At 44.6% G+C, this 24753-nt stretch overlaps 1 protein-coding gene across 1 annotated transcript in view; it reads right to left on the reverse strand.

The window, feature by feature from the left end:
* Positions 1–24753, reverse strand: part of MAP3K1 (mitogen-activated protein kinase kinase kinase 1) — a 126336-nt gene that overhangs the window by 13913 nt on the left and 87670 nt on the right. Inside the window, exons 3-13 of the mRNA XM_068264882.1 lie at positions 21672–21866; positions 20659–20859; positions 17061–17177; positions 14432–14580; positions 12657–12778; positions 10088–10169; positions 6827–7013; positions 4738–5022; positions 1828–1949; positions 1658–1749; positions 439–628 (exon numbers count right to left, since the gene is read on the reverse strand). Of these exons, the coding sequence (XP_068120983.1) occupies positions 439–628; positions 1658–1749; positions 1828–1949; positions 4738–5022; positions 6827–7013; positions 10088–10169; positions 12657–12778; positions 14432–14580; positions 17061–17177; positions 20659–20859; positions 21672–21866 (1742 nt within the window). The remainder of the gene's footprint in view (positions 1–438; positions 629–1657; positions 1750–1827; positions 1950–4737; positions 5023–6826; positions 7014–10087; positions 10170–12656; positions 12779–14431; positions 14581–17060; positions 17178–20658; positions 20860–21671; positions 21867–24753) is intronic.

The raw sequence follows: 24753 nt of genomic DNA on the forward strand, positions 1-24753 counted from the left end.
TCAAGGCTAGGGCAGACAGAAATTTGTGGTTTTGTAAGTTTGTCTGCCCTAGCCTTGACAAAGGGCACTGGATTGGTCCTGACACGAGTCGGGGGACAGTCAGATGTCTATACATGTGCGATGGTACAATAAATTGGCACTGTTCCTGACGAACGTCTGTGTGCAGACCCCTCCTTTTGATAATTAAAAGGTATATGCCTGCCAATAACCGCACCCAAATGACCTGATCCACACGGTATAGCGCCACCGCCGAGAGATGCCAATTGTGAGAATATCGGTAACCTGTTCTTATTGATATTTTCCTATCGACTTACCCGGCACCCATTCTCACACTAACTCTCCCTCCTTATGCCCAACACTAGCACACCCCTCCTAGAATTCAACACTGATCATATTCACTTGAGTGTTTCATGGAAGTACACAGTAGCTCCTCAATACCTTTCTACTGCTGCATCCGCCTGTAAGACCTCTCCACTGATGATGTGAGGATAAAACTCAGCAGGAAACTCCAACAAGAGCCGGTCAATGAGACACAAGCGGCCCAGCAGCGCTTGCCAGTTGTTGGCCTCTGTCTGGTTGGCCAAGATACAGTTCAAGACATATTCAACCCCACCAATGCCGATGGATCCTGAATGAGAGCAGACAGGCACAGGTTAGAATAACGGGAGCTGCAAAGACTATTCATAAATCACAAAGCATTAAAAACACCAACCTAAAAAAAAAAAAAAAAAAAAAAAAACAGCAAGGCCTGCAAGGAGCTTCAAAATCCTACAGATGTTGCCGATCGTGTGGAGAAGATGGCGAATCCCGTACAGGTCAAAGGCCAGAGGAACTAAGTAGTGATGCTCCCCCACACTTATGAGGAGATTCAGTGATCAGGTCACTTTAAAACTAAAGTTGTGCCACCGATATGGGTGGCATCCCAGACAGCAATGTTGCCTGCCAGCACTGAAGTTCCAGGCTAAAAACAGAGCCAGAACACTACCAGCACAGAGTCTGTATGTTCTCATGTATTTGCAGGGGTGACTCAGTTGCTCCCTTTCCATAAAACAGAAATCTAATAAATTGCCTTAAACGGTACCTTAGATGAGGGGGGGGGGGGGGGGGGGGAAGGGGAATATACATACCTGGGGCTTCCTCCAGCCCCCTCCAGGCCAATCGCTCTCTTGCCATCCTTCTGCGCGGTCTGCATAGTCTGCAATTGGCACCGTAAAATCCCCCAGTCGGGGCAAGAAGGTGCAGAACGCTCTGGGCCGCGCACGCCCAGACAAGTAGCGGTCTAACCCCACAGTGCGGAAGGCCAGGGAGGGAGGGAGCTGGAGGTAGCCCCTGGTAAGTATGCCCCCCCCCCCCCCTGGAGTCTCAGGTTTACTTTAAAATACGTGGGGACATTAGAGTGTTACTGAGAGGTAGGATTAGATTGTAAGCTCCTCTGGAGTCAGCATGACATCTACCTCTGTGGTGCCGTCAGGCCTATCACAATATGACACATGCATTAGTCCGAGCACAACAGCCGACCTGATCACTGACAGAATAACTTCTCAATGAGAACTAAGAATAACCACTTTGATCTACAATATATCATATTTACGGAAACCTCCCCTAGTGGAAGGTTAATTTGGTTTATTATTCAAATACAGTGCTCAGGTCTACTAACCAGATTTGAAGATCTCTCTGCCCACAGCTAATTCTCCTGTTTGCCCTTTGCATAGTTCCAGCAATGTGGACACGGAAAGCTGGCTTGTCCGACTGCAGGAGACAAACAAAGGTTAATAACAGGCATGGTTTCCATTAACAACACAATTGACAACTCTCCTATAGGGTTACCTGTTGGCATCGGCACATTTAACCAAGATGGTCTCCACAACTGGGTTCAGAAGTGTTTGCAGCTTCTTCCGTTCAGCTGTCGTATGGCATGGAGTGTAGACCAGCATGGCTCGTAAGGTTTTCTGAGAACATAAAAAAAAAAAAAAAACACCTCTTTTAATTCAATTCACCATATAGCCAAGGGAAAAACAGAGAATTAACTGGATGCAATGTGTTCTAAAACAGGTGTTTATCTGAATTACATCATGTACCCCTTTATGAAAGAGGATGTTTGCTTGCGTTTTTATTTCCAGTTGTGAATAACCCTACCTCAAGGCATACCTATAATTAAGCCACCGGGAAATTTGGGAGCAGGGTAAAGCTGATAAAGTCCTGTCGGCATCAATTATTATGTCCCTCCTAGTTGCTATGGTTAGTGAGGGAAATATGCAATCTGGCTGGCAGCTGTTCCCGAAATATGCTGTTTTCACAGTCATTTGCACTCAGTCTTGACCGTGTCCAAATTACTGTCCGAGCATCACATAAGCCATAATTCTCATTCAGTCTGGCTTTGCTATAATGACTCAGCTATGATTCCTGAGCAGAGCCAGCAGGGGGCAGGCTTGGACTGGAAAAGACACGAGAGAACACAGACAGCTATAAATATTTCTTAGCAAAGCCAGACTGATCCCGGGATTTTATCAGGGCTGATTAGAAGCAAGCTGTGCAGAATGAAACAGAGAGCAAGGTAGGCGTTTTCTCTAATGTTCCCACTGATATATATGGTAAAATACATGAGGGTGCTTCGTCTCTGGTTCACTTTAAAGGGCAACTGAAGTGAAATGTATATGGAGGCTGCCATATTTATTTCCTTTTAAACAATACCAGTTGCCTGGCTATCCTGCTGATCCTCTAATCCGTTTAGCCATAGACCCTGAACAAGCATATGCAGATCAGGAGTTTCTGACATTGTCAGATCTGACAGATTACCTGCATGCTTGTTTCTGGCATTATTCAAACACTACTGCAGCCAAATAGATCAGCAGGGCTGACAGGCAACTGGTATTATTTAAAAGGAAATTAATATGGCAGCCTCCATATACCTCTTACTTCAGTTGTCCTTTAACCATTTCAGCCCGCGGGGATTTTTCACCTTCTGCATCAGAGCAATTTTCACCTCCCATTCATTCGCTAATAACTTTATCACTACTTATTACAATTGATCTATATCTTGTTTTTTCCGCCACTAATTAGGCTTTCTTTGGGTGGTACATTTTGCTAAGAATTATTTATTTATAAATGCATTTTAACAGGATTAATAAGGAAAAAAATTCGTCATTTCTGTTTTCAGCCATTATAGCTTTAAAATAATCCAAGCTGCCATAATTAAAACCTATGAATTTTATTTGCCCGTATGTCTCGGTTATTATACCATTTAAATTTTGTCCCTATCACAATGTATGGCGCCAATATTTTATTTAGAAATAAAGGTGCATTGTTTCCTTGTTGCGTCCATCACTATTTACAAGCTTCAAATGCATATTTAAAAAGTTCAGACCCTTAGTTAACTATTTATGTTCTTTTTTTAAATTATATTTTTTTCTTTTTTTTTCATAAAAAAATGTATTTGGGTAATATTTTGGTGTGGGACATAAACAGGGCATTTTTAATATTGTAAAATGTGTGTAGTCTAATGTAAAAATGTGTAGATGTAGTTTTATTATTTGGCCACAAGATGGCCACCTTCGTTTTCCCTCCTTGTACTTCTTGATAAGCGGAAGTACAAGGGGGATGCGGAAATTGTTCCGGGCAGAAGAAGTGAAGCCTCACGGGTGAGCACTTCGTTTTTTCTGCGGGGGACAGGGATCGGTGATCGGGAACCATGTTCCCTTTCACTGATCCCAGGGCTAGTGGCGGACACCACGGGGGCGCACCCGCAGGAGCGCGCCGAACAGCGGGAGCGCAGCACAGCAGCCGCCCGGACGTGAGCTTCACGTCTGGGCGGCTGAAATGGTTAAAGGAAACCTGAAGTATTGTGAAATTTTAGAATTAAAATCATGGTAGGCCAGGGAATGTACTTCAGAAAGTTTTCCAGCTGCTCTGCTCATTGTCTTTAGGATCCCTCCAATCAACCCCCCCCCCCACCCACTTTTTTCATAGCATTAAGGAATAACCAGTCTATGAACAAGTCCATTTGAACTGGTCATGCCTAAACTTCAGTTCCAAACTTTGCATGCCCAGTGAAAGAAGTTGCTTCCTTTTACTGGGCATGGGTGATTCAGAACAGAACTCACATATGCCAAGTTCCCAGATAAAAACCCGGGAAACTATTCTTCAGGGCTGTGCTCCTGTTAATCTATGAGCCGCGATTGTACAAGGATGGGAGCATGGTCACGAGAACATATTTGACAAAGGAATATAATCAGAGGGTCGCAGTGTTGGAATGATGGGGTTGAGGAGGATTGGGGGAGCCTTTGGAGTTATCCAGAAGCTCTCCCTCCAGAATGGTCTTCCGAGTAGTGATGTACTCGAATTCGGAATTCTAATGAAGATGAATTACTACACCTGTGACCGTGGGATGGAAGGGGTTAACTTACCCAGGAGTCCGTGGATCCTGTGTGTGTCATTGTGGTCATACTATGGATGCGTTCCTCCACTCACTACGGCACGTCCTCCTTCCGGCAGAAGTGTGACGTGCGGTAATGAGTGGTGTAACGCGTCCCATAGGCGACGTATGACACGCAATGACACGCATAGGATCCACGGACTTCTGGGTAAGATAACACCACCCACATCCCGCGGTCACAGGTGGAGTAATCTTCATCTGAATTTGAGAAGATCACTACTCGGAAGCCCATCCCTGCTCTCCTCTACTGTAGTATCTACCTTTATGTTTTTGCTCACAGGTACTCATTAAACTAGCAGACTTACTAAAGCAGCGACGTAGACTTTGTAGACCGGGTCGGCACACACCATAGAGAGCACGCTACAGCAGGCCTCCACAACAACGTCCCCTGAGATATTGGACTGAGATGAGCCACTGGCAGAATGAGGGGTGGAGGCGTTGGGGGTACCGCCAGTGCCAGAGATTCCAGTGCTTTCACCATTCGCCAACAGCAGGGCCCCGCTGACATCATGTGACAGACGTCTGAGAGCCATTTCTCTGATATTCCAGTTCCGAGAGAATAAGCAGCCTACCAGCTCCATTCCAAACACCTGAAATGAGGGGAAAAAGAGAGAGGCTGTGAGAATTCACACTACTTGCTCCTGGACTGGAATCTCAGGTCTGATTCAAGGCCATATAATAAAGCAGCTGAGCAAGTTTCAGGATAGCCTTCCACACAAAGCAACCGTGAAATCTTTCTCAGATTGGCCCTGAACGATGACCTGTCTGTTCTGTATACCTGCACGCTACATTTCTAAAGGCTTGTACACAGATTTGACTAAAGTTGGCTGAGGAGGCCAGTAACAACAACCTCAGCCAATAATCAAGCGTGTGACAGTGGCTCACGACCCCCAAAACCCAATTGGATCTGCCCGATGGACTCTCCCCCTGCGACGGCAGATCTCATCGTCTACGCCGCCCCCTGCTTGACATCATGCTTGCGCTCACTCTGTTGTCCCTCCACCTCCCTGCATAGCAACACCGCGTGTCACAGCTGACTCGCGTCTGTGCAGCCTGGCCCAGTGTTGTCGCCCAAGGAGAACGGGCAATTCCCCATTGGGAACTGTCGCCCAATTCCCGACGGGCAAAATCCATCAAAGGTGTGTAGGCACCTTAAAGAGAGACTGTACGGGAAAAAAAAATGCCCCTGGGGATACTCACCTATGTACGGGGGGGGGAGCCTCAGGATCCTATCGAGGCTTCCCCCGTCGTCCTCCATCCCACGACGGTCTCGCAGGGCCCCTCTGAATGCACAGCCGACAATTTGTCAGGCTGTGCAATATTTACCTTTCTCAGCGGACGCGCGGTTGCGGCTCTCCGCTCAAGTAGGCGGAAATAGCCGATCTCAGTCAGGTCCACTCTACTGCGCAGGCAACCTCCAGGGGCATTTTTGTTCTTTACAGATCCTCTAAGAATGCATGTCTATGAGTGCTACAAGGATAAAACACTAATTCCCAGTGTTGTATGTGTGCTACAAGCAACCCTGACAACTCAACTCTAGGTATACAATGGTGTAGCTTACCAATGGCATCACTGGGACTGAAATCTCCCCCTCTTCTGGTGCATCCAAACCTCATACCTGGTAACTGTTTTTACATTCTTTAATAAAACAATTTTATGGTTGTCCCATTAATGAGCCTGAGCCATACTTCTGGTTCTCTGTGATCCTGCCATGTGGACAGGAATAAACTGAAATCTATTCCCAAATAGAATCTGAAAGCTATTAAAATTCAGAGGTTCCACTTTGTGTGGAGTTCTACTTTAAGTTACCATCACAAGGCTGCCAGAGGTGGACTCACTGGCCTCTGTCTCTCCCAGTCTTCACTTATGGATCACAATGGACAACCCCCTCCTGGCTCTGAAGGAGCAAATGACAGGCTACATCACAAGCCGGCAACACAGCTCCCTATAGAACTTCCTTTGTTTGTGAGGAAGGATCCTCGGCAAATAATAAAAGCAAAACATAGGTCACCCTCATCTTCCGCGTGGCGCAAACCACTAGTTACAAAACATAATATTGAAGTATGTTTTTCTTTCAGACTTGCTCACTAACAAGGATGAGCTTTCGGCATGCAAAACGTTACACAGAGTTCTTCCACCGAGAACGGAAACAGATGTGGCCGGCGGCAGAGAGGATTAACTCACCTCCGACTGCTGAATTCCACTCCATCAGTCCGATACTTCCATATTCAGGCAGAAACGAACAAGGAAGTATCAAAGTGATGGAATGCAGCAGCTAGGGCAAGCTAAACCCCCTTTCCTGCAGACTGCATCTGTGTTTCAGAATAGAGTTTTACATGCCAAAATCTTCTCCCTACTCACTCATGTGTGACTCAAGAGTCTAGATGGTCTTACCTGAATCCATGGCTCAGCCATGCTTTTGTAAGCAGCAGGGATCTGCTGAACCCCATAATTGGTAAGGTTCAAATTGGAATCCTGTGAGCGTCTTTGGGCGGCAGTAGTAGGCGATTGCGGCTGCAGAGACTGTGGTTGGGCGGCACGAAGAACCGGAGGAGAATCCACAGGAGTTGGAATATCTTGGCTGCGCAAAGGCAAAAATTGTGCTTAGTATATATCGGTACATCAGCTACAGTCAAGATATTAACATTTTGCAGAGCACATTACAATTTACAGCAATGTACAGAAGAAAAATAGCACCGCACTATAAACTACACCCTGAAAGGCTTTTAAAGCAGGATTGTCAGCCACAAAATCAAATTCTATTTACCTACTGCTCTCTTTGTTATGCAGCCTGCAGCCTTACCCTGCATTGCAAGTACTCTACTACAAAATGTTTCTGCTGTAATAAATCTCATCTGTCAGCCAGGCTCTATTCAGTACATTGCCAAAGAGAAGGAAGCTTATCACCCCTCCCACATTCCAGCTCCTCACTGATTGGCTGAGGGCAGTTCAGTGTGACTGGAGGCTGAAATCTGATCTTGCTGTGGTCACATGTTTACAAAAGCAAGCCAGCTAGGATTCTAGGAGGAAATTACACAAGTTAGATAAGTATTGGCTTCAGTCAGAGGGAACCAAAATGGCAAATGCCAGGAACATACTTCTCTTTATTTACTTACATAAAATTCACTGAATGCAAAACGGGGGCAGTTCAATACATCTGTTATGTAAGTAAAACAAGTTATCTGCTTAAAATTACTTGAAATGAGTTTTCTGCACTAGTAAAAAGGTCAGAGAAAAAAAAAAATCACTGCTACTAAACGCTTAGTCACAACAATTTTCTGCTATAAATACTTTTTATAGGAAGAGCCAGCCACCAGGTGATTCAGCTTGAAACTGCAATTAAAGTGAACCTCCGGACTAAAAATCGACTCAGCAGCACTGAAAAGGCTTTGTGTTTCTTTAACAGTTTCACAGCATCAGAACTTTGCTTCTCTTATACAAGCTTCATTTTTAGCTGCACAGAAAGCATGATGGGATTTCTGATGATGTTCTCGTTCTGCTGTTTTGGTGGAAATTTTTTTTTTTTACATTTTGAATTTGACATTTGAAGCCTAGCGTGTGCAGCTGGGAGGGGTGATCAGGACACAGGATAGTTGGAACTGTGTCTCCTGCTCCCTGTCACCTCCTTCCAACCAAAAAGATGGCTGCCCCCATGACAAAGATGGCAGCCTCCATGAATCACAAAAATTTGCCTGTTCTTTTAAAACAGGGTGGGTAAGAGATTCTATTACCTATCTATTCTAATTAACATAACTAATGTAACAGGATGACAGTATGTTTGTTTAGGCTGAAGTTCCCCTTTAAGTTAGATTTATAGCTGGCTGTTTCTCCACATACACAGCAGTTGCAGCAGAAAACGCCTAGAAATAAGCGATTTTTCTCAGGCGTGCTGTGACTCGTGTGGCAGGGGCCTACAGTACAAAGTGTTAAAAGGACCACAAGAGTGAAAAACTGAAAACATTTAAAATGAGTTATGGCGCTGTCAGTTACGGTACATAGTGAAAATCCAACAGAACCGTCACGTTTTGAACTAGTCCATCTCCGGAGTTATTTATTTACAAAAGCAGTTACTGAACGGCAAATGCTCAGTCCAAATGCCAAAATAGTGTGCAAGTGAGTAGGGAAGGTGGCCGGCATCTGTATAGATAATTTGCAATGAATAAAGGCATTTGCTCAGAATCTACCATGAGGAGATGGACTAATCCAAAAATGTTCAGATCTATCTGCCTTTTACTTCTTACTGTAAGAGACAGCAACATGGGAAAATATAATTTACAGTGTAATGGGATAAATGTAATTTATCTTTAGATTGTAAGGTCGCAAGGGCAGGGCTCTCTCTCCCTTTTGTGTCTTAGAATGTTATTCATTTAATAACTTGCACTATGTTATACATTTACACACATTAGTCATGTTATATTCGCTATTATAATCACCAGTTCTGTATTTTGTACCAGTGTCCATATTTGATGTATATCGTTGTCTGTGGCTAAGTTCACAGTGGGACGTTAAAGTTGCGCGTTAAAACAGCATTTAACGCAGAATAACTCACTGCAATGAAAAATCAATGCCCTGTTCACAGTGCACACGTTGCGTTGGTGTCCAACGCTGCACATTAAGTAAAAGTACTGCATGCAGTGCGTTATACACGTTATTAGCTGCGTTGGACTGTTTGCACATGCTCAGTAATGACTTGGAAGCATACTTTTCATTGCCTGTATTTTTCACTGTATCTGCTGTATGCGACGGTAACGCTACGTTGCCACTTTTTGGGGGCGTTGCGTTGTAAGCTTGCGGTGCGACTTTAACGTGGCATCAAAACGCAACGTCCCACTGTGAATCTAGCCTGTATCATTATGTATCCCTTGTTTGTTTTCTTACATTGTACAGCGCCATGGAATATGTAGGCGCTTTATAAATAAATAATAATCAGGGCTGTGGAGTTGTAGTCTGAGTCGCGGAGTCGGGGCAATTTTGGGCACCCGGAGCCTGAGTTGGAGTCGTGGTTTCAGAAACTGAGGAGTCTGAGTCAGAGTTGGAGTCGGAAGATTTTTGTACCGACTCCACAGCCCTGATAATAATGCATTTTACTGTGCGAGAAATGTACTTGTATGAATTTTACAATTTTCCCCAACAGCGGTCCTTCAGTCAGTAAATCTACATTTACAATATACAAATGCATCTATAGCCCAGAGACTGTACAGCACGGTGGCGTAGTGGTTAGCTCTCTCGCCTTGCAGCGCTGGGTCCCTGGTTCGAATCCCCGCCGGGGCACTATCTGCAAAGAGTTTGTATGTTCTCTCCGTGTCTGCGTGGGTTTCCTCCGGGCACTCCGGTTTCCTCCCACATTCCAAAAACATACGGATAGGTTGATTGGCTCCCCCTAAAATTGGCCCTAGACTACTACAGTACTTACACTACATAATATAGACATATGGTAATGGTAGGGATTAGATTGTGAGCTCCTTGAGGGACAGTTAGTGACAAGATAGATAGATATATATATATATATATATATATATATATATATATATATATATATATATATATATATATATATATATATATATATATATATATATATATACACACACTGTACAGCGCTGCGTAATATGTCGGCGCTATATAAATACTAAATAATAATAATAATACACCTACCTGTACAAGTCCTGCGATCTCCACTTGGAGCGGCAGAGAGGACAGATAAGAGGCTCTCGGTTCCTCCGACACTCCTCAGCCCCTGAAATAAAGGAAAAACGACAGAAAATGTGACTTTTATGGAAAATATGTTATAGCTGCCCCAAATAGCAAGCTACGAGATTTCATTTACAAAAAGCTACCAATTAGGGCTGGAACCGCTAAAATGTCTGCAACCACCAGATGGCAGTGTTGCCTCAATAACGCATCGGCTTTCTCAAAACAAGCAGCAGCAAAAGCTAGAGTGCAAGCCATGTGTATTCTTCCCAATCACTAAACTGTCATTTATTTTCAAATGAGTAATAACAATAATTGAAGCCTTGTATACACTTGATATTTGTGTCACTCAATGTGATACATTTTCTGTGGTAGGGAAAAAAAGGGAAGAAAAGCAATGCAAACTATATAAGGTGTTGAAACTTTTAAAGCCCAAATTCAGGGGAAAAATAGAAACCAACTTGAATTTTTTTTTTTAATTTAAGCCCTGTGTCCTAAGCCTGGGAGAATTTCAAAGCTTCCTGTGCAGGCAGGAAGTGGGGAAATCTCTCCAAGAGTAGCAGATATGGCAGCAATGAGTGTATGGCCCACCTTAACACCATTAAAAGACCAATCGCATCAGACATATTCACTGCAGGAATCAAAGTTACAGCATGTATGTAAGCATACAGCAGCATTGATGACCTCTAATGCTGCCTCCTGGCACTAGAGGTCGCCATTGGATCACGACATGTAGATGAATGCTGCTGTGACAAGCCTCTAACATTTAGCTATTAACCAGTAGAAAAAGCTGAGCTCGATCGGGTATGCTCTACTGCACAGGTGTGAGCTGCCTGCATAGTAGAGCAGAGCCGATCGGGCTCGGCTATTTCCACTGGAGCCCAGGCGGAAAGCTGCGCCTACGCGCACCGGCGACTAGTATTGATGTTGTTTTGGAACATGAACTGCCAGCGCTGGATCGGCTTAATGTAATAGGATGGGGAAGCCTCATTAGGATCCAGAGGAAAAGTATTTGATTTTTCTCTTCTGCAAAATTACAGGTTAGCTTTAAAGTGAACCTGAGAGGCAAGCCATCGCAGGTTCTAAACTTACCTTGGGCTTCCTTAACCTCCCTGGCGTTATGAATCGCGCGGGAGGGTTTTTTTTTCCTTACTTTAGCATGTAGCTAGCCTAGCGCTAGCTACATGCTTCCCCCCTCCCCGCGGCGTCCGCCTGTCCCCTCAGATCGCCGCCGGCGCCGCTTGCCCATAAGGAAATCCCGTTCTGAACGGGATTTCCTTGAGGGCTTCCCCGTCGCCATGGCGACGAACGGAGTGATGTCATCGACGTCACAGGGAATCCCGATCCACCCCATAGCGCAGCCTGGCGCCGATTGGCCAGGCTGCGCAAGGGGTATGCAGGGGGGGGGCCATGTATTGCGGCGGGTAGCGGCGCATCGGCGGCGGCGATCGCAACAAACACGCAGCTAGCAAAGTGCTAGCTGCGTGTTTGGAAAAAAAAAAAAAAGATGCAAATCGGCCCAGCAGGGCCTGAGCGGCACCCTCCGGCGGCTTACCCAGTGTCCAGCACAGGGTTACCGCTAAGGAGGTTAAGCCCCATTCAGGCTGCTTAGTCCCTCTGTGTCTCCCCACAGTACGGCCTGGGAGCCTGGCCACGTTGCACTTTGCCGCGCATGCGTGGCCCAGCACACGTTTGTCCCTGGGAGTGTTCTGCACCTGCACAGTAGTACAGCGGAAGCGCAGAACGCTTCTAGCCACAGGAGCATGATGGATGAGCGCGCCTGATCGAGCGGTGAAGCGTAACTCTGCCAGGCTTTCAGGTCGTATTGCAGGTGACAGGAGCCACCCGAGGAGACAGCGAGGGGCCTCAAGTGGATCCGAGATAAACTGTTACTCATTGCATAATTGTGTTCCTTTCATATAGTTTATAGGGCATTCCTCAAGCCAAATACTTTGTTTTAACACTGTAATTCCCTATAAAGCCTCGCCCACAGCTTTTCAGAGAGCCTTGGCACTCAGTCCCAGGTAGCAGGGGCTTATGGGAGCTCAGTCTAGGCAGGAAGAGGAGGAGGTTACTAGCCATTGCTGTCAGAGGCAGAGGGGAGGAGTGGGGACTGAATTTACACACAGGCAAGCTGATAGCATCTCCAGCCCTCAGCCTGTGACAATGTGACAAACAGAACATGGCTGCCCTTCATTGTATCACAGCAATAAATAATCAGACTTTTAAAGCTAGATTTGCTGTGTAAACTATCTAAACTTTAGATTAGATATATAGACAAGTTAATTGTAATAGTTACTTTTTCATCTCGGATCCACTTTAAGAAAGCTCCAGGTAAGTATGGCACCTGAGCTGTCTTTCACCTCAGATGAGCACTTGAAATTCTGATGCTCTATTTTGATGCCTATAATGGTGTACTTGACTGCTACTTTAAGGCATGACTATATGACTTATCAGGTGATGTAGGCAGTGGCTGCCGCATGAATACAGAACCATGCAGTGGTGGAGTTGTGCGGAAGGAAAGGTGACGTACAGATTGACATGCAGTGGTGGTGTAACTTGTTTCTGCAGCCTTCTTCACATACAGTCAGGCTCTCCTCGTCCAGCATGCCCAGCAAGCAGATGGGACACATCTGCTCATCTTCATCTTTCAAGCTGAAGCATTAAAAACAGAGAAATATTTCAGCAAGTTGGAAGATATTCGCTGCAAGGCTCATCAATATATTAAGAAATCAAAGCGATTCGGTTATTTCTCATTTTTCACATCTATAGAACTAGGATCATTCGGTGCTAAGGAATCTGTTTTGGCCAATCCTACTGTCCTGTACTTTTGATAGAATGGAAGGCGGACAAAAACAGATGGAGTGCAGCTTGCAATGGTTGTCTGTGAGCCAGTTCACACCAATTCGTTTTTGATAGGTTCACTTTGCCCGTTGTGTTTCTGCAATACAACTGGTGTCATTTGTTGGGGGACAGCAGACTACAAGAGACCACAGCACATCCTTAGGATACATCATTGTTCCCGGCAGGTCCATTGTATTGTGAATGGAGCAAACTGTACACACAGACCTGCAAAAATATCGGTTCAAAAGCTTAGAGGACAACTGAAGTGAGAGGAATATGGAGGTTGCCATATATATTTTCTTTTAAACAATGCCAGTTGCCTGTCAGCCCTGGTGATCTATTTGTGTGCAGTATTGTCTGAATCACAGCAGAAACAAGCGTGCAGCTAATCTTGTCAGATTTGGCAATAATGTCAGAAACATCTGATCTGCTGCATGCTTGTTCAGGGTCTATGGCTAAAAATATTAGAGGGAGAGGATCAGCAGAACAGCCAGGAAACTGGTATTGCTAAAAAGAAAATATGGCAGCTTCCATATCCCTCTCGCTGAAGTGAGGGGGGTATGGAGGCTGCCATATTTATGTCCTGCTGATCCTCTGCCTCTATAAAGCAAGGAGTGGCCAGGGATCGAATAACGCATAGCTCTGCGCTGTACAATTCTAGATCGATGACTGACAGGTTTCTGCTAAACCTGAGATACAGTGCCGAAGGAATCGATTTTAAAGGTACCCATACACAGATTTCCACTTTTGATTCAACCAGATGGGAATGAATTCCTTTAAATGTTTGATCGATACTTTGATTTGTCAAAATTGATCAGACAGTATAGAAAATCTAGGTTGATTGGGTGTGGGGCAGGAGCAAAGGATAAATGATGGGCCATAGCGTTGCATTTCATGGTACACTACTGTTCAATTGATTCCTTGCTGAAATATAAAAAAAAAAAAAAAAGTGTGTGATGTGTGTGGTAGGAATCAATTTTTTTAAGTGTATGGTCAGCTTTAGACTGGGGAGAAATAAGACCGGCTAACCAAAATCAGGCAATTATCACCCCGTGTATGCTGAGCTCATCCCCAGTTTTGCATTGCTTCCCCTAACAGAGGGATGATTGGGTTCTAGCAGCTGTGACAGTGAGTGAGCCTGGAGAAGAGATCTAGGGCCATATGCAATTCACTTTTTCACCTAACTTTACTCCTAGGTGATATTTTTAAACTGGTCAATAAAATGCATTTTAAGCCCCCAGATGGCAAGAATATGCTCAAAATAATTTTAATAGTACCTTTTCACCAACTTTTTGGTACTTTTTTAGTTGAAAAAGTACTGGAAAGTTATTTAAAAATCAAAGATGAAAAATTATCTCCTGGGAAAAAACTCAGGTGAAAAAGAGAATTGCACATGGCCCCAGGTGAGGAAATCCACATTCAGCTGTATGCAAGTGGGAGATGATAATGACCATATGTACAAACCTGGTATCTGAGCTAGATGTGGAGGTGGTGGATGAAGACAATGTATGAGAATTGGACATGCGTGACACAAACTTCTGGATGGTGTTACGAGATGGAGCTTTGATCCTTGAGCTACGTCTACTGTGATATTTCTGGAACAAACTTTCAACCTAACAGAAAAAAAAACAACAACAACAAAAAGAGTGAAGCCTTGGAGGGTCCAACAATGGCATCTATACAGAGGCAAGAGATACGAGGCATGGTACTAAAGTACTGACATGGAGAGCACATGATGGAACACACCAAATGCCAGCTACAGATCTCACTGCTCAAAGCAAAGCATGTGTTAGTAAACTACCCGTATACAAATTGCAGCTAGTGGAAGCATAGAACTTTTGGGGTGGGAGGTTTTAGCACAGTGAAACTTCTTCCAACTTTTTTTGATGCTGAAAACTTATTTGAAATGATTGCTGCTAAAAGTTCTACCTACCCAGTGTTTTTCTTGCCAACTTGTCAGTAGGGTTGGTCAGTAAGCTGTAAATTTATGCAGCCTGTAAAGGACCAATCAAATCCCGCCAAGGTGCCATTCCACTGGTCCATTTTCAAACTGCATAATTTGCCTATTCCTCTCATTGACCATCCCGCCTCGTCAGTAATAAGATTACCTAAATACTAAAACTTAATTTGTGGAGGTACGCCTAGCTCAGATCCACCTCCGTTGAGGATTCTGCATCTTCAACTATGATTTTATTTAATTAATTAAAAAAAAAACACACAGAGCACTTCCTGCAGAACTACAGTAATGCATTTTTGATGCGGTCTCCCAGAAGAAACTTCTGCTGTGTCACCCTTACTGTAAAACTGGCGTCTATCTGCAGGCGTACATCTAACAAAAAGGCATGAGGATTTGGGCGTAAACGATTGTGGAGAACTGGCAAGAGTTTGGTTCGCTCCCAAATCCAGTTCAGAGTTTGAGTAAAGTCGTGAATTAAATTACAGTAACAAAACCAACAAAAAAGTGCTTACTGTATGCAACTTTCAGGCAGTGTGGGAAATGAGTGGATAGCACTGTTGCCTTGTTGCGATGGAGCAACAGGTTTAACCCCCCAGCGGTATGATTATTTCCAGATTTTAGGGTCCTTTTAAAATGTTTCAGATCCTAAAAGCAGCAGCCCCTGCTCTCAGTCACCTCCCTGGGCTCCAGCTCTGCAATTTTACCTCGGTCCTCCAGGTGGCGCTGTAACTCTGTAGGGAGATTGATGACGGCGATCTCACCAGAGTGATTCAGAGCCTCGGAGGACAGGAAGGAGAACGGCTACAGACGTCTGGATCCCCCGGGAGATGAGTAAAGGCTCACGCTGCGTGCTAAACTCTGCATAGAGCTCCCATCGGCTAGCCCAAGTGTATTACTCGGGATTACCGCCAGGGAGGTTGAGTCCCGGAGAGCATGCAATTTTCATGGATTTTATATATTCCCCCACCGATCGTGGGGGGGTTTCTCTAGGAACACCTCACAAATCCCAACATACATACCGGCAGGTAAACTTACTTCCCAAAGAACTGGCCCTATACTGTAGTAGAAGTTTAGACTATGACTACGAAAAAAAAAAAGCCTTAAAGGAAACCTGAAGTGAGAAGGATAAGGAGGCTGCTATATTTATTACCTTTTAAAGAACCACTATGGTGAAAAAAGTAAGCATTTAAAATCTGACAGAACCGACAGGTTTTGGACAAGTCCATCTCCTCATGGGGGATTCTCTTTGTTTTTAAAAGCATTTCCTGAACAGCAGTTGCTAAGTCTAACTGAAAACAGTGTGCAAGTGAGTAGGGAAGCTGGCTGGCATCTTACTATTTTGGCAGTTAAACTACCATTCAGGAAATGCTTTAAAAAAAGAAAACCCTGAGAATACCCCATAAGGAGATGGACTAGTCCAAAACCTGTCTGTTCTGTCAGATTTTAACAACTTACTTTTTTTGGCTGGAGTGGTCCTTTATACAATGCAAATTGCCCGTCTGTCCTGCTGATCCTCTGCCTCTAATCCTTTTATTCATAGACCTTGTAAAAGCATGCAGATCAGATGTTTCTGACTGAAGTCTGACTAGATCAGCCACATGCTTGTTTCAGGTGTGTGATTCAGTAACTACAGCAGCCAAATAGATCAGCAGGACTGCCAGGCAACTGGTATTGTTTAAAAGGAAATAAATATGGCAGCCTCCGCATACCTCTTGCTTTATGTTCCCTTTCAATAAACCATTCTGAATGTATGAGATGCAATTCCAGAATTAACCTGATGATGGCAGGAGAGCTATATATGAGAGAGTCATCAAACTCAGAAGTAAAAAAAATAAAACCATGGAGAACCCTCTTTAAAAAAAATGGAGGCATTTGCATTATACATCTGTATTCCAGACAATTCTATGAGCCCTTTGTTTATATTTCTCCTCATAAACCCCCATATAGTATTCTAGCCCAACAAAAAGGCTCATTTTTCAGCCTCTCTGGTCTGCAAGCAATCAGAGGCTGCTGTGCACACTTGCAGACCACTTTCCTGTTGGGCTGTGAGGGGGGAGGCGCTGGAATGGGAGCACTGCAAATTGCTGCTACAATACAATCATTTTCTTTCAGACAATGTGCGCAGAATTAGCATACTTCAAAATTCTTCAAGGTCTTCCTCCACAGCATTGTGTCTGACGGCTCCAGCTGAAAAACCCGTAGCATGACGAAGAGGAGATGGATGCAGAACGCCCCCCTGCCGCAGCTGCAGGTCTGCAAGAGAGAGTGAGGCAACAATTATACGCTATCAGAGACACGCAGGACAAGATAATACCATGCTAGCGCTGAACTGAACGTGGCAAGCCCTTAGCAGCTTCACTTGCTGGTCTTTAGGCTGTATAGAGTTCTTCTGTGCTAAATGTGGGCAGGGGGAGGATGACAGCAACTTACAAAGCTGAAGATAGAAGTCTTGGCTTCCTCAGCGAACTCCTCTCTGAACACCAACACTCACTAAAGGGGAACTCCAGCCCAACACAGCTGCAGATAATATATAGAATCTGATTCATAAGCAAAATTGTAGTTTACAAAACTAAACATTGCAACTGTCACCCCACTAAACATTGTCTTAAAAGACAACTAAAGTGAGAGGGATAGAAAGGTTGCCATATTTATTTTATTTTATTTTAAAGCAATACAAGTTGACTTGCTGTCCAGGTGATCCTCTGCCTCTAATGCTTTTAGTCATAGACCCCGAACAAGCATGTGCAGATCAAGTGCTTATGATATTGTCAGATCTGCCAAAATTAGCTGCACTCTTCTTTCTGGTGTTATTGAGACACTACTGCAGCCAAATACTTCAACAGAGCTGGTATTGCTTAAAAGTAAATATATATGGCAGCCTCGATATCCCTCTCACTTCAGTTGTCCTTTAAGATGCTTATATTTCTTATAAATGGACCAGGAACATGTATGAGGATGCACAGAACTGACCTGCAAATAAGCCAACCCAGCAATTTTTGACCATTTATTTTGCAGGTACAAAAACCGGCTCAAGTACAGCCCACGTCGTCTGCACAGTAAGGGCTGGTGCACACCAAGAGCGCTTCTAAACGCTTTTAAAAGCCCTAGTGCTTCGAAAAGCTGTTGGCTAATGTATGTGAATGGGATGGATCACAACAGAGCGATGTGATTTTCTCCCAAACGTAAAGCAGCATTTCTGCTGATTTCTGAGGTGATTCAGCCTCAATAAGTATAGGAAAGTGGAAAAATCGCTCTGAAAAGCACTAGAACAGGGCGATTTTCCAAGCGTTTTTGTTACAGAAGCTGTTCAGTTACAGCTCTACTGTAACAAGAAATAAACACTACGCCAAAACACTCCAAAAATCACTAGGCACGATTGGAAAACCGCTGGACACATGCCTAGAATCGCTAAGGAAAATCACTTCAAACAGCGCTGAGCGTTTGTGATTATGCTAGCGCTATTTGGTGTGCACTGGCCCTAACAGAGTCGCTTATGCATGGAGGAAAAAGCCATGCGCGAGCAGCTCAGAGCTACCGCACAGGCCGTACTTGCCCAATGCGCAGTGCAGCCACGCTTGTACATGGACTACTCAACAAGCTATTTTGAATGTGTTCCCACACTGGATCTCTGCGGTTGAGGAGGGCTCTGTATAATCCAGAGGCCATCCTCTACTGAGGTCAATATCTGTGATTTTCAATTTTTTCCTCGCAAATACACTTTAAGAACACATATCAAAACGTATTTTGTGCAGATCAATTTCCTTCTTATTAAGCACCCAACTATCTTTTGCTTGAGAGACCATTTAACCCATTAGCGGCATCAAAGAATTATCTCATTTGACATAAGGGCACCACTTTTGACCTCCGTTGGCAGATCTCATTGTGCTGTAAATACTTGGAATGCATTGATGTCTCTTTGCTAGCAGAAAATACAAAAACTGAAAGCAAAAGTACTCTGTTACTGTCTCCCACTGCCCTCTCGTGACAAAAGGCCATAAATACACAGATTACAGCAATACATATTACAGCAGTACTAATTATTAGCAAGGAAATGTAACAAATAAGAAATACAAAATGTGCTAAAATAAATTGGCCTGGAGCACTTGCAAGCCACTAAATAAATTGGCTGTTAAAGGGTTAAGACATCAAGCAAGGCATGTCTAATATTTCTTGTAAAAAAAATGACTTTATTGTAATAGTGAGTTAGAACCGGTTTCATGTTTATACTGCTGCAACACTTCACTCACTTTATGTGGCATCACCAGTAAAAAGCACTGAAGGGAATTTCTTCTGGCCGGAGATCCACATTACCCAACTGCCCTCTAGCAGTACTGCCGTTGTGAAATAATACATAGAGCTGCAACTAATTATTCTGAGTCACAGTCTGTATAAAGATGCCCACAACATCCAGGAGTCCCATGAGAAAACGTAGCTGGAAAACAGCCCTAGCATATACCGGGACATCACTGGCTGAGAAGTTTTTGGCGGCATAAATAGTTGGACTTTGTATCAGGTGAGTGAAGTCTAGTAACACAAGCGCCAGTGAGGTGGGCACAGCGGCCTGCAGGTCAGTGAACTGATGTTTGTGCAGCACTATTTTTGTGGTTTTCCCAAGAGATCATCCAAGTACTTAGCGGTCATAATATTATAGTGCATGAAAGAGGGAGAGTTCTAGGAGGCGAAGCTTGTAAAAAGGGCTGCGGGGGCTCACCGGCAAAAACAGCATGCCATAGGCAGCAAAGTTAATAGCCACTCAGCAAAGCGGGAGCGAAAGACACCCGATCAAATAGTGGGCACCGGGCCCACCCACCATGCTATTGCTACTACATATTTGGGGAGGGGGGTCTATAGGGTTAGGAAATAGGGACGGGGGGGGGCGAGATGATCATAAGCGTTAGGTGTGTGTAAGGGTTAGGCAGTGCCAGTGAAAGATCGATAAGTGTTAGGCATTAACCAATCTGTGACAGTCTAATGCCGATGGGTGACGACAGAGTGGCTCTCCTGGGACCACCTAATGGTGATTGGCGTCAAGAGTGGTGGGCGAGAATTAGCAGGAAGGAGCGTTCTCTCGCACGCCCGTTCCCTGCAAATACACAGAGCGGGGATCCATTCGCAGCCTGTCAGCCATGATCGGAGCTGGCAGACAGCAATGTAAAAGAAAAACAAAGACAGACACTTGTAAAGCGCTGCGATCTAGCGCACCGCTGTACAGGGGACAGCCCTGTCACTTAGCTGTTCCTCTGATTGGCTCACAATCTAATCCCTCTATTAGGCTGATAATAATGCAATAGAGCAAATTGCAGCAATCAATAAGAGACCACCCAAAAATTCCTCCATTAATGGCAAGAAAAGGAGGTAAAATTCATTTTGGTGGCAAGTTGTATAACCGAGCAAAAAATAGTTAAAGCTGTGCAGTGCTGAACTGAAAAAAAAAAAATGGCCTGGTCACTAGGCGGGTATAAACCTGTGGCTTGCCATGCAATCTGATGCTACAGAGGGGAAGGACAACAGAGTGACGCACATACCAGACTGCCAGTCGGATTTATCACCATTGCATCAGGATACTCATGCTAGATTCTCAGCAGTGGCAGTACTGACTGGCCACCCAGCCATGCGGCAATTAAAAAGGAACAACATAAACCCTTCCAAGACTTGGGAGATTTTTATTACACGCCCACTTGATGTTGATTGGTGACAAAAACATTTGATCTAGGTTGACATTCCCCAGCCTTACCTGAGGTCCAATGAAAACTCTGTATTTATTATCTGGGCTGTCTCCACCAATCAGAAATGAATTGGGTCCTATTTGCTGCAGCAGATACAGTCTTGCTCGCATGACTTTGTTGACCCGGCGACTGGTCTCCTCAGGGCTATAGGGAGAGAAGCCATCTGGAGAGGGAGCTCTTCTTGGTGGAGTTGTACGGCCGCTCTGAAACTGCACAATAAAAAAATAAAGAAAAGAAGAAAAAAAAATGGACTATAGGAGAACTATATAGTGCAGAAATTATGCATATAGAGCAAATAAAACCATTTCGCATCTGGCTCTCTCAGAGGGAGCAACACACACACACACACACACACACACACACACACACACACACACACACACACACACACACACACACACACACACACACACGTTTTTGCGGATCCACCTAGATACCAAAATGTACTGACCAGTTATCAAATTCTGGGGGATGTGGCCACTATTTCAGCAACTATTACGCCAACAGTCCAAGATAAACTGTGCGCTGCAAATAATTAGGGCCTCCAGGGCTGTAATCATGCCGGTGACTCATTGAATGGGGCTTATGTGAGTATGCAAAAATAAGGGCACAAATCCATGAGCTTGAAGTAAAATCTCATAACCTACCATGCTGTAGATTGCTGAAAGTATACATGTCTGTAGCTCTGTGAGATGGTTCATGATTTCGTTTAGGGGTGTACATGGCTTACCAGGTACAGGTGACCGTTCCATGTAGGAATGTACAGAATCTACAAGGACCGGTGACACGGTCCTGTGTAGGGGTGTACAGGATCTTAATGGACAGGAGACAGTTCCATGTAGGAGTGTACAAGACCTACAGGTACAGGTGACACTGTTCTTTGTAGGGGTGTACAGGACTTAAAGGGATAGGGGACACAGTTCTGTGCAGGAGTGTACAGGACCTACAGGGACAGGTGTCAGTTCCATGTATGAGTGTACAGTACAGATGACAGTGCTGTGTAGAGGTGTACACGACTTACAGGGACAGGTGACAGTCCTCTCCTCCTCATGCTTGGAGATTCCGGCTTGGATTTGGAAGAGCTGGATGAGCTGCTGGGGGAGGGGCTCCTTCTCCCCTTCACAATAGGAGCTGATCCGTTCACGGAGCCATCCGTGGAGGAGTCTGACTTAGGAGTCTCTGTCCCTTCAGCTTTCACTGGAATTGGCTTTACCACCTGTACAGCAAAATCAGAAATACACAAATGTGAATACTCTGCAGGCCTGTCTTCACTTGTCAGTTTTTCTGGGCATCTGCACAGGAAAACTGCAACCAATGTTAATCAATGGGCTACTTCACACTTCAATGCATTTTTCACTTGCAGAAAAACAATGGACAGCAATGCAGCACTGTCAGACAACTCATTCAAAAAACCGGCCGAGTGGAGACAGGCTTTTTTGCATACTGGAGCACATTAAACACACAAAAAAAGGAGGGGGGGGGGACTAAAAATGAAAACAGTGGAAATCATATCCTTTCACTAGCAATGAATGAATCATTGCCTCGCAGTAGTGTGTGACAAGGCAGTCACATGATCAAAGTACCTGCCTGAGTTCTGTCAGGTTGTACCCAGTAGCTCCTTATTGTCAGTAGGGTGGGAGGTCCTAATCCAGCACAAAGCAGGTCAACTAGCCCAACCCATCTCCTCCCACTGCCATTGTGGTCAGTACTGGAGCTGCATTAAAGCCATGTGTATGTATTACCACCCTGCCCTGCATTGCTATTTATAACTTTTGTCTAACTTGTTTTGTAAACAAAATAATAACTAAAAACAATCAAAACTGTCAGGAAGTGCATTTGATTGACTCAATTTCAAGCTGCAAGTGATTTGTAAGCTAGAATCAGAAGCTTGGCGATCATGTCCACAGAGATGCAGTGTTCTACTTTATGGGAAAGGAGGTGGGGGGGGGAAAGATATCCACTGCAGATAATACAAAGTCAACAGTGGGATACCTATACTGATGCTAGATTCTCACCTCATTCTCATCACTTCAAGAAAGGAAAACCTATCTTGGGCATGTAGCCCATCAAGAGCTGTACAGCTGATCATACAAGTTTATATGCGTAAAAAAAAAGAGAAAACAGCGCAAATAGCGACACTGGTGCTCCAGACTGCAGCTAATTAAGGGGAAAGAACATCTGCCGAGATGCTCCCATTGAAAGTGGCTTGCCTGCATTGCCTACGCTACGGGATCCGACAGACACTAACATCTCTCTAGACTGGAAAACCCCATACACATGCTAGATGAAACTCAACAGAGGCAGCCTCAGCCTCTGCCGAGAATCCAGCATGCATACCGCAGCCCTCCTAATGCCAGCGATCCAGTCAAAAACTGGCCAAGTGCATGGTTTCTCTTGCTCACCCCGCCAGCTATGTGACGTCAGTATGGTGCCGCTCCTTCGGCTCATTTACCACACTCCCGCATAGCAACAGAACATGTCACTAGGCTAGAGGCTAGCAGCCAGGCACGGCCCAGGGCAGAGGAGGCATCAGCCTCTGGGCCCATAGCCCTGAGGGAACGTCACCCATGGTGGTTCATCTGGCTATCAAAACTGGGGAGGGCATCTGAATGATGTGTCCCTTTAAGTTGCTATGACTCAGAGGGGGAATAGTATTTAACGCCGCCAAGAATTTCAGCGGCAGTAAGACGAGCAGTCCATTCAGCTCACTCTCTGGCCAGCTGACTGGGTGGCGTAATACTACACCATCTAGCAACCTATACTGGGGGAATGGGGGACATGCCCAATGGGTCCATATCTGCTCTCTATACTTGGGCAGGCACAACTCTGGAGTGGGGAGAGTCACACTTTTGTATCTCTGGCAGTAGTGCTGAAAGACCTTGTTCCAGCCCTGCTAGTGATGCATCTATTGTTCCTGCCAAGCACTGTCACCCAAGAGATCGAGTAACAATCCCTCGCTGGTGACATTCCTCATACAGGCGTACGAGGCTTAAGTTTGCAAGAGGAAAAGTTCCTCCCCGTAGTGTGGCTTGTACTTATTTCAACAGTAGCGCTATTGATAACATCTCAAAACCACACATCCACTATGTATTTGTACATTTATAGCTGAACTCCCCAATTATACAGTGTTCAGCTACTTCTGTATCTATGCTCCCCAATATCCTCCGTTTTATACTCTGTACAGGGCTGCAGAAGGTGGTGTTCTCAATTTAATACAAAAATAATCCCAAAAAATGAAGGCGACCGCCAAGACACATCTGTGGGTCGGTTTGTGGAAAAGCATTTTACTGCAAGAAGGCACGTTGCAGCTTTAAAGGGCAACTGAAGTGAGAAGAATATGGAGGCTGCCATATTTATTTCTTTTTACACAATATACTAGTTGCCTGGCAGTCCTGCTGGTCTATCTGGCTGCAGAAGTGTCCGAATAAAACCAGAAACAAGCATGCAGCTAATCTTGTCAAACACCTGATTTGCCGCATGCTTGTTCAGGGTCTATGGCTAAAAGTATTAGGGCCTATTCACACTTAAAGCGCAAAACCATAGCGCTTAGCATGGGTGAGTTTACCGCGATTAGCGGTGTAAAAAAAAAAATAAATCACTGTATACTCTCGCGATCAGCACTTTTATAAGTACTGTATCGCGATCACTCCTCAATTGCTACAAAATGCTACAGGGAACACATTGTGCAGTTGCCGCTAATCGCGAAAAACCAGCGATTGGCGGGAATCGTATTAATACTGAGCTAGGGCTTTTAAGAGCGCTATTGCTTTGGCGATTACCAAGAATAACTCGCAAATTGCCAAAGTGAGCATGGGCCCTCTAAGTCGAGGAGTCAGAGCAAATTTAAAGGTACCTGGAGTAAGAGTCAGAGTCATTGCTTGAGGAGTCGGAGTTGGATGATTTTTGTACAGACTCCAAAGTCCTTCAGGCAACTGGTATTGCTTAAAGAGAATCTGTATTGTTAAAATCGCTCAAAAGTAAACATACCAGTGCGTTAGGGGACATCTCCTATTACCCTCTGTCACAATTTCGCCGCTCCTCGCCGCATTAAAAGTGGTTAAAAACAGTTTTAAAAAGTTTGTTTGTAAACAAACAAAATGGCC

The sequence above is a fragment of the Hyperolius riggenbachi genome, chromosome 1 (genome assembly GCF_040937935.1).
Source record: "Hyperolius riggenbachi isolate aHypRig1 chromosome 1, aHypRig1.pri, whole genome shotgun sequence".
Taxonomy (NCBI): domain Eukaryota; kingdom Metazoa; phylum Chordata; class Amphibia; order Anura; family Hyperoliidae; genus Hyperolius; species Hyperolius riggenbachi.